This window comes from Mustela erminea, chromosome 9 (assembly GCF_009829155.1).
Source record: "Mustela erminea isolate mMusErm1 chromosome 9, mMusErm1.Pri, whole genome shotgun sequence".
NCBI classification, from domain to species: Eukaryota; Metazoa; Chordata; class Mammalia; order Carnivora; family Mustelidae; genus Mustela; species Mustela erminea.
Window position 1 is genome coordinate 58,516,515 of NC_045622.1, and position 11,253 is coordinate 58,527,767.

General features: G+C 36.7%; 1 protein-coding gene across 1 annotated transcript; it reads right to left on the reverse strand.

The window, feature by feature from the left end:
* Positions 1-3,268: 3,268 nt before the first annotated feature.
* On the reverse strand, positions 3,269-4,240 carry LOC116599753 (olfactory receptor 51F1-like). The gene has a single exon (XM_032359731.1). The coding sequence runs from the start codon at positions 4,238-4,240 to the stop codon at positions 3,269-3,271; it is 972 nt and encodes a 323-aa protein (XP_032215622.1).
* Positions 4,241-11,253: the final 7,013 nt, after the last annotated feature.

Here is an 11,253-nt window from a genome sequence, read left to right on the forward strand (position 1 = left end):
TCATATTATCCCTGGTCAGCAGAGAAGAACCTCTTCTCAGTGATGCCGATATCATTTTTGCAGCTGATTCCTAATGTACTCAGTGGATGCTGTGTCCTCTAGGCTTCTCCTGGAACACAATCTAGGGTAGGTCTTCTGAACTTGTATAATCTATTCATCCGAGTGTGCTCACTTCCCTCAGCCACTTTATTTTATTGGTTAAAAATTATTCATAAAAGAAGCAGAATCATGAATACAATGTGTATTAAAAGAAAATGTGGAATCAATGTGATATTTTAGGGTGGGAAGAAGCATGATTCAATTTGAAATTAATCTGTTGCATTCAACAAATGGTAAGAACACAGGTCTACTTGGAACACATGGATAATGAAGTAGATAAGCAAGCATTAAGGTTGACAGAACTTGATCCATCCTTCTGAAGGAAACATTTTGAATCCATTTTTTCCATAATTGATCAGATGAAAGCTTATTGGATGGATCAATTGAAGAGAGAAAAATTGGCAAGAAACACAACAGCTGTACATGAAAGAAAGAATCAGGACATATACAGTGTATGGAAAAACATAATGGAAATAATCAAATGCCTTCACATGCACAGAACTGTATTTTTTCCTGTCTTTACAGTTTCTTTTATTTCTACATGCAACCAATAGGCAGATCTTCAAGACTCTCTTATGAGTACCTTTTTAAAAAGAGATTTTTTTATTTATTTGAGTGGGGGAGGGGAGATACAGAGAGAAAGAGAGGAAGAAAAAAAAAAAAAGCCCAAGCAGTGTAGGTGCTGAGCCTGAGGTGGGGCTTGATCTCATGACCCTGAGCTGAAACCAAGAGTTGGATGCTCACTCAACTGTGCCACCAAGACCCCTCATACTATGAGAATCTTCTTAATGGTTCCCTCTTGAACTACTGAACTTTATTAGAATGTTAATTTAATAAATTTACCCCAAGCCCACTCTATACACTAAGCCATGCAATTCCCATTAATGAATTATACTAAGTATCATGTATAGGTAATATCCTAGACATTTTGTAAATCAACAGTACAACTCAAACTAAGTAACGTTATCCAAGATTTTGCTTGCAGCATATAAAGTCTTCAAAATACATTAAAAAAAAATATTCCCTTTTGCCATTACCATGTTCTCTTGCAATTTCAGGTAGGTCTCCAGAGATAGTCTTTTCTTGGGTAGGCTATTAGGAGTAAGCTTTGTAATATTATAGCCCTTTGAGCCTCTCAATATATAAGTCCCTCAACTTTAATATTCTCATGTGTTCTCTCTCTCTGAAGCTCTATGCAGCATGTAGAATTACCAAAACAAAAGTCCCCTTTTGTTTCCTGAAAGAAACACACCCAAATTTCTAAACCAAATCTACAAATCAATTCCTTTATACAATAGTATTGTTCAAGCAAAAGATGTTCTTTAAGCAGCTAATACAAATCTTACCATCTAAATTCACTTAAAAGAATCTGATGGATAGAGAAAAGTGAAGAAAAAAGGAAGTAAAGTTTTAGGTTTTTATATTCTTCAGTGCTATATCCAGATCAGACCTGTGAATTTAAAACTCAGGAGAGTATTCTTTCACGAAGAATAAAATGGTGACAGAGGACTTCTCACATTGTTCGACAGACTTGCTTCCAAAATACACTTTTCTCTATTTACCTTTGGAAACATTTTCAACTTAGATGGCAACACAACAGGTATCATTTTGCATTATCAACTTTCACAAGATTTAGTACATTACTTTAATTACTTTATATTTTGTTTTGTCTATGTTACTGCTTCACACACTAGACTTTAAGCTTCTTGAGTGCAGGGAATATGTTTCTTCCAACTTTTAATTTCTATTGCTTCTTACAAAGCCAAGCATAAAGTTGGCTCCCAGTCACTGGTATGCTGGTAAACTGAATCTCTGAAAAATAAAAAGTCCTTATTTGTAGTATTTGTCAGTTCCTAGGTATAAATGATGATTTGAAACTGCCAATATGACATTGTTGAACACAAGAGTTGAGATGAGTTGCACAATATGGCCGCTTGCAAGCTGATGTGTGCTGGCTCCAGCACATTGCTTCCTCCAGTGTTTGTGGGATACATAAAACATCCCTCCTATTTGTTACTTTTCCAACTTCAATTAAATTGATGTGACACACATCAGGTTTCCACCTCCACTTTCCTCTGCGTTTTTCTACCATTTTATACAACTGAGTTTTAAGTTTCTGCCTGTCCCCTAAATTGATATGTTTACCAAAAATTCTTTTTGTATGTAAGAACCATATCTTAGGTATGGCTGCATATAACCACTTATAGGCTGAGCATCATGAATTATTTACCTTTCATTCTTTGTTTGGTTAATATAGCTATAGTAGCTCCTTTGTGTCACTTGTGAAGCCTCTGAAATTTTATGGAAAATATGAACGTGCTTATATGTGGTTTTTCTGTGGATAAGGGTTCATAGATTTCATTAGATTCCATAGGGATAATTATGCTTTAAAAAAGGTTAAGAAACCCTGCCTCAAACTTTATCCAGTTCTCTAAAGTTCCCATTTCCTATAATGAATTAGCAAATGCCCTTAATCCTTGAAGCTGGGTTACTAACTGTCCAGTACTAGATACCGATCTATGGCTTACATGGCATGACATATCTATTCCTACCTTTTGGACTATTAACTGTAAGTGAAGAAAACAAGCTAAAGTATACTCTAGGAAAAACAACACAACTTTTCTAAAGGTATAATGCATGAACTAGAAGACTCAGTTCTTACTTTTGATCTTGTAATATTTTTCCTAGATGCTTTTGGCAGAGTATTAAGACACTAGTGAATACTGTGACATCTAACATGCAGAGAGTCTAGATTCAAATCTCAACCCTGAGCCATGTTAGTTGTCTGGTTGATGGCTTACATGTCTTTAGGCCTCAGTTTCTTCATCTCTAAAATGTAACTAATATTATTATATATTTCACTGAGCTGTTTGAAGAATAAATGGAATATGTCTTAAAAGCTGTTAGTAGAACACATAATATAAAGTAGACACTAAATGTTAATTTCTTTGAGTATTTTCATTATTTCATTATTAATGTTTCCATGTTTCCCTTATTTGACTATAAAATTCTTGGGGTGTAGCATATTTTATGACTGAAGACACAAAAATGATCTCCAAATATGTGTTGAATAAAGGAATAAAATGACAAAAAATATATCTGATAGACAGTAACCTACCAGTGTTGCCTTTTACAGTCAAAGTCACTTTTTTAGGTTTTTCTTAAGCAGTTATCTCTGTTTATTTTGTAAGGAGAAGACTGCGTATATAGCCTTGCGAATCTGTTTTGTTTTTACACTATAGATGATTGGGTTGAGCACTGGAGGCAAAAGCAGATAGATATTTGCCATCATCGAATGGACAACTTTGGGGGCTGATGGACCATAACGATGCACCAAGGACAGGCTCATCATGGGGATATAGAAAACAGCCACTGCTCCAATGTGGGAGACACAGGTGTTAAAAACCTTATGTCGTTCTTTAGGGGAGGCAATACTGAAAACAGAGTAAATGATCAAGATATAAGACAGGATAATGCATGGTGTATCTATTCCTGTAGTCAGGATGAGATCAATTAATCCACAGATGCTGTTGGCCCGAGTATCTGAACATGCTAATTTAATCACATCTGGGTGGTAGCAGTAGGAGTGGGAAAGGACATTAGCTTTACAGAAATTAAGGGGCTTAAGGAGGAAGAGTAGTGGTACTATTAATACTACAGTGCGCAATATCATTAACAGGCCCATCTGAATGATTCTAGAATTAGTGAGAATGGTAGCATATCTCAGAGGATCACAGATGGCTGCATAGCGGTCAAAGGCCATAGCCACCAGTACCCCAGATTCTATGAAGGTAAATCCATGTAGAAAAAACATCTGGATAATGCAGGTATTTAGACTGATTTCAACTGTATCAAACCAGAGGATACCTAATGTTGTTGACATTGTAGAAACAGTCAAGCCCAAGTCAGCAGCTGAAAGCATGGAGAGGAAATAGTACATGGGCTCATGGAGACTCTGCTGGGTAATGATGACAAATAGGATCATGCTGTTCCCAGAGAAGGCAATGGCATAGAGACAACAAAAAGGGATAGAGATCCACACATGGACAGACTCTAGGCCAGGAATGCCAGTCAGCAAGAAGGTTGGAAATTTAGATGTCAGGTTGCTTAAGATCTCCATGTTTTTCTGGATTTGTAGCATTTGTCCTCACAATTATCACATCCTATAGAAATAACAAATTACACTGTCAAACAAAAATATCTAGATAAATTTTCTTTTGGTTAGGAGAGCTGACTAGGTCATGGATTAGTACTTTATCATTGAGAAAACTCTAAATTAAACTATTTTAATTATAAATTATATGTATATAATACTCAATATATATAAATATTTTTACTCTTAAATTCAAGGAAAATATGTCTAAATAATCTTATACATTTTGATGATAATTATTTCCTATATTGATAGAATTTTAAGTGCCATTAGATCATAAGATTTTTGTGAATAGATTATTAATATATAATAAATAATAAAAATCAGTGCATTCAATTTTGAATATGTTATATATGAAATGACTATGGGAAACCCACCTAAAGATATCCATGGATCTTCAGTGTCCACAAAGGTGCGAATTTCCAGGCAAAAATCTCCAGAACATTTCAGAGTTATCACTGAATACGTGTCATTTTAATCAAACAGTTTGGGTGAAACACCCTCAGAGAGTACATTTACAAGAGAAAACCAATGAAGACAAACTCCACAGAAGTTATTGGAAAGGATTATGTATGCTAAAGCAAGATGAGGCTAGACAGCTTTACAGGAAACGTTAAAGCCAGGAGAGATGGTGTTATGACTGGGTATTACATGAACAACAGTATGGAATTGCTTAAGTGGTTAGGTTATACTCGATGTGGAAAACCCGAAGACTCCACCCCAAAACTGCTACAACTCATGCAGGAATTCAGTAAAGTGGCTGGATATAAAATTATTGCACAGAAATCAGTTGCATTTCTATACATCAACAAGATAGAAGAAAGAGAAATGAAGGGGTAGATCCCATTTACAATTGTACCCCAAACCAAAGATACCTAGGAATAAATCTAACCAAGGAGGGAAAGGATCTGTACTCAGAAAACTGTAGAAGAGTCATGAAAGAAATTGAGGGAGATGCTGGTGGCATCACAATTCCAGACTTCAAGCTCTATTACTAAGCTGTAATCATCAAGACAGTATGGTACTGACACAAAAAACAGACACTTAGATCAACTTAACAGAATAGAGAACCTAGAAGTGGACTCTTAACTCTATGGCCAACTAATCTTCGACAAAGCAGGAAAGACTATCCAATGGGAAAAAGACAGTCCCTTCAGCAAATGTTGTTGGGGAAATTGGACAGCCACAGGCAGAAGAATGAACCATTTCCTTACACCACACACAAAAATAGACTCAAAATGGATGAAAGACCTCAGTGTGAGACAGGAATCCATCAAAATCCTTGAGGAGAACACAGGCAGCAACCTCTTTGACCTCAGTTGCAGCAACTTCTTGCTAGACATGCCTCCAAAGGCAGGGGGAGCAAAAGTAAAAATGAACAATTGGGACTCCATCAAAATAAAAAGCTTTTGCACAGCAAAGGAAATAGTCAACAAAACCAAGAGACAACCTACAGAATGAGAGAAGATATTTGCAAATGACAAATCAGTTAAAGGGCTAGTATCTAAAATCTATAAAGAACTTTTCAAACTCAACACCCAAAGAATAAATAATTCAAACAAGAGATGGGCAGAAGACATGAACAGGCATTTCTGCAAAGAAGACATCCAAATGGCCAACAGACACATAAAAATATGCTCAACATCACTAGGAGAAATACAAATAAAAACCACAATGAGGGGCGCCTGGGTGGCTCAGTGGGTTAAGCCGCTGCGTTCGGCTCGGGTCATGATCTCGGGGTCCTGGGATCGAGTCCCGCATCCGGCTCTCTGCTCAGCGGGGAGCTTGCTTCCCTCTCTCTCTCTGCCTGCCTCTCCATCTACTTGTGATTTCTCTTTGTCAAATAAATAAATAAAATCTTTAAAAAACAAAGCAAAACAAAACAACAACAACAACAAAAAAACCACAATGAGATATCACCTCATACCAGTCAGAATGGTTAAAATTAGCAAGTTAGAAATGACAGATGTTGATGAGTATGTGGAGAAAGGGGAACCTTCCTACATTGTTGGTGGGAAGGCAAGTTGGTGCAGTCACTCTGGAAAACAGTATGGACATTCCTCAAAAAGTTGAAAGTAGAGCTACCCTATGACCCAGCAATGGCACTACTGGGTATTTATCCTGAAGATACAAATGTAGTGATCCGAAGGGGCACCTGTACCCCCATGTTTATAGCAGCAGTTTCCACAATAGCCAAACTATTGAAAGAGCCAAGATGTCCATTAACAGATGAATGGATAAAGAAGATGAGGTATATATTTACAATTGAATATTATGCAGTCATCAAAAAATGAAATCTTGCCATTTGCAATGATGTGGATGGAACTGGAGGGTATTATGCTAAGCAAAATAAGTCAAGCAGAGAAAGACAGTTATATTGTCTCACTGATATGTGGAATTTAAGAAACAAGGCAGAGGATCAATGGGGAAGAGAGGAAAAAATGAAATAAGACAAAACCAGAGAGGGAGACAAACCATAAGAAACTTTTAATCTTAGGAAAGAAACTGAGCGTTGCTGGAGGGGTGGAGGATGGGGTAACTGGCTGATGGACATTGGGGAGGTATGTGTTGTAATGAACACTGGGTATTATATAAGGCTGCTGAATCACAGATCTGTACCCCTGAAACAAATAGTACATTATATGTTAATTAATTAAATTTAAATTAAAAAGAAAGTCTAGAGAATGTAAAATAATCTAAAATTACAGAAAGAAGATCCTGGGCTACCCAAGGGAAAGTTTCAAGCAAGGTTCAGAGAGGGAGGGTTTATAAAAGGACACAAAGAAATCTTTATTTTCATTATCATGACTATGGTGGGAGTTTCACAGGTATGTACATATGTCAAAGGTTGTTAAGTTATGCACTTTAAATGTGTAATTTATTTTATGTCAATTACACCTCAATAAAGGTATTTCAAAAGAAAAAAAAAAGAAAGAGTAGTGGTTGACAGGGTCTAGAGATAGAGGGGAAAGTGGAGTGATTGTTAAACAAACTTCTTATCCAGAGTGATAGAAACATTTTGTAATTAGACCGTGGTGCTGCACAACTTTGTAAATATATTAAAACTATAAAAAGTGAGTTGTATATTTTTAAGGGTTAGGGTTAATTTTATGGTGTTTATATTATGTCTCAATAAAAAATATTCTCAATTTAAAAATAAACATTTCAAATGCAGCCAAGAGCATGGTGGCCATAGAAAAAACGTTGGAAGTCCAGCAATGAAAGCTGAGAACCTCCTACAGTGTGTTCAGGATGAAGGGACAAATAAGTGGTAGAGGCACAATGCATATCATTTCTGGAAACTCATCTGTGAAGGCAAGGAGAGAAATAGGCCATCACTAAGAAGACCATAGGTGGATGGAGGATTTTTACAAGATTGGACAGACTTAGAGAAATGTAAAGTTAGATAGTGAGAGATTGAACATATAGAACACTAGTGATTAATTGATACAGAAAGTAGTAAGTGATTGAATATAGATAGTATTTGAATGTGAATATGATGGTAATTAGCTATCAAAAAATGAGGATCATCATTCCACTGACCCTTGAGGGTAACTGGCAAATGGGTAGATTGGTGGAAGCTTAAGTGAGAAAATTATAAAGCAGTATGTACTTAGTGTTCCTTTTTTCCTTTTTAAAAATTGTGGTAAAATACACCTAATATAAAGTGTACCATTGTAAGCATTTTTATGTGTCTAGTTCAGTGGTATTAAACACATTCATAATGTTGAGCAACCATCCCCCCCCTACATCTTCATAATTCTTTTCATCTTGAAAAACTGAAACTGTCCACCATTAAACATTCACTCTTCATTCCCTAGTTATCTCTTTATAGAGTTCTGACTACTCCTAATATGCCACATAAGTGGAATCACCCAGTATTTGTCCTTTTGTGACTAGCTTACTTCACTTGGTGTAATATCGCCAAAAGTCATCCATGTCATATGTTATAATTTCCTTTCTTTCTTTCTTCCTCCCTCTCGCCCTTTCTTCCTTCCCTTTTCTCTCCCTTTCTCCTGATTGTCCGCCCTCCCTCCCTCTTTTCATTCCTTCCTTCCATCCTTCTTCCTTCCTTTCTTCCTCCCTCCCTTCTTTTCTCCTTCCTTCCTCCCTCTCTCCCCCTCCCTCCTTCTCTCTCTCTTTCTATCTCTCTTTCTCTTTCCTTTCCTCTTCCCTTCCTTTCCTCCCTCCTTTCCCTTCCTCCCTTCCCCCCTCTCTCTCTTTCTTTTCCTTCCTTCTTTTCTTTCTTTCTTTCTTTCTTTCTTTCTTTCTTTCTTTCTTTCTTTCTTTCTTTCTTTCTTCTTTCTCTCTTTCTTCTTTCTTCTTTCTTTCTTTCTTTTTCTTTCTCTTCCTTATGAATTAAGAGTGGGAAATTTACTGCTGTTCAAGGAGTATGAAATGATGGATGCTGGTTTGAGAACGTGATAGAGGTTCTCAGTAAACATTATAAGGAATAAAAGAGGCAGCCAAATATACACAGAAATGTTATAAATGTTATTAAGTTGTTTAATTAAAAAGTTAAAAATAATCTTGAAAGCAAAACATTTAAATTGTTAAATTGGTAAAATCAATCTAGGAAGACTTAAATAATAGCAATATTATTTATTGTAGTATTAAAGTTTTTAATCAAGCTTTTAAAAATACTAGGTATGTTTATTACCTGAGAGTAAATACCTGTAATCAGCATATATATCATCATTCCTTTTAGGGTGGTTTTCTATAGTACCTTTTTAAACTCCAGTTCTCAGGTTCTCATTAAATCTGAGAAAAACTATTACAATATTTTCTATAATCTAGTCAGGGTCAGATATCTGTGTGTTATGTGGATCCCTGAAGACAAGGTGAATCCTAATGCTACCATATTTTCTGGAAGTTCATATGAATATTTGTGAACAGGTAACAGTCAAAGCATAAAGTCAACACAATGAACACCTTTCTCTACCTTCTTACCAGGTCTATGTGGAAAGAGGAGCCTTCCTTGTCTTTACCACTGGAGAGAGAATAAGTTACAGTTCTGGAGCCATGGACTTTATAGCAAAGTGAAATTGAGCGGTGGGGCCATTGTTAAAATGTGCATCTCCCTGGGGCCATATTCAGAGGAAAACTGAAATCTCTTTCTCTGTCTGTAAATACAGGACAATGCTATATAATCACAGAAGGATTTTAGCTACTAACCCAAATGACTAGTGACCCATAGGCATTAAATGCAAAGCAAAGAACCTTAATTATCCATATAAATGGAAAGTTTACACATGTTCTGGGCATTGTAGAATAGAGAGATGCATGTTATGGGCTATGTTTTATCAGTACGCTGGCAAGATAGTAACCAATATTCACTGATACAATAATTATAGTGACAATGAAGAGAGAAATTATGCACTCCAGCTTCCAGGCCCCTAGTCCTACATTATCACACTGACACATGGGGAGGATGATATATCCATTCCTCAGTCCATCTCTTTCTAGCCACTCACTAGTTTTTCCCCAAGAAATGGGTCAGCTCCTTATTTGTTAATTGGGCCCCATTTAGCTGGTGGCCAGGTCACTGTGGGTGAATGATGAGTGCTTGTGTATATGTGTTCTTGCTCTCATAATTGCTATTCTCTTGTACTAATAAGTTCAAGGACCTAAGATTCTTGGGGGATTTTGGCCGTTGTTGTCAATATGGACGGTTGCATAACAGAGGAAGGTTGCTTTTCAGACCTAGCAATTCTAGATTTATGGGAAAAAAAAGACCCAGATTTGAAAATTATGTTTCTCCTTTATTGAGAAGTCTCACATTGGTGAAGAGAGTCTTGTGTTTACCTAGATCAATAAAACAAATGATTTCTTACCCATTTGGCTATTTTTTTAAAATTTCTCTTTTTCTATTTTTCCTGTGGTTCCTGGATGAGACTCTTTTTGTTTTTTTTTTTAAGATTTTATTTATTTATGTGACAGAGAGAGAGCACAAGCAGGGGGAGTGGAAGGCAGAGAGACAGGGAGAAGCAGATTCCTCACTGAGCAAGGAGCCCGATGTAGGGCTCAATCCCAGGACCGTGGATCATGACCTGAACTGAAGGCAGATGCTTAATGAACTGAGCAGCCCAGGTGCCCCCTGGATGAGACTCCTAATGCTAGAAAATGTAAGAGGTTCAATTTAAGTATTATAACTCTACCTGGAACCCCTATCAAGTGTCTGGCTGATTCTTCAACAATAAAAAAATGAGCTATGAGCAAATCATTACACTACATTTTATAAGTCGGTATAAAATAATTTAAAGTTTACCACTGTTGCCTTCAAAGAGCTTATAACATAACTAGGTTTCCATCCAAATTTTTCTGTGATGGTCTGATTATAAAATAATAAATAATCCCTGATTATCCCTGCTTCCTTGAACCCTTGTGTAATCCTTTGCTCTTGAATATGAATAGGGCCTGTGACATGCTTTTAAGCAATGGTATAATGGCAGAGGTGATAGGATATTGCTTTGATTCCTATATTACCTAAGATTGGCTCTAATGAAATGTCAACATGTTGCTTTGCCATAGGGCAAAGAACTGAGGGCCATCTGTAGCCAACAGCCAATTAGGAACTAAGTGTGGCTTCCTCCAGCTGATAGCCAGCAGGAAACTGGGTTCCTTAATCTGACAAGCCCCAAGGAACTAATTGAATCCTACTGACAGCCTGGTGATCTTAAATGTATCTATTTCCCAGTTGAGCCTCATGTGAGACTTTGGCCCTGACCACACATTGATTATGGTCTTGAAACTCAGCTGTACCCAGACTCCTGCCTTACTGAAACTGCGAGATAAAGATTTTGAGTTCTTTGACGATGGGACATTTGTGGTAATTTGTAATGCAGCAATAGATGATTTCTGTATAAGGTCTAAAGAATCTGTTTCAATGCTATTCATTGCTCTGCTGTCTTGGGTTTCCTTATGAGCACTAAAGCACTAACATACAGGGTGACATTTACTTATGCTATGTCATGAATCTTCCTGGAGGTTTTAGGTTATTG

What these genes read in the sequence shown, in the direction of transcription:
- LOC116599753 (XM_032359731.1), bottom strand. Translation starts at nt 4,240, where the DNA reads ATGCTACAAATCCAGAAAAACATGGAGATCTTAAGCAACCTGACATCT.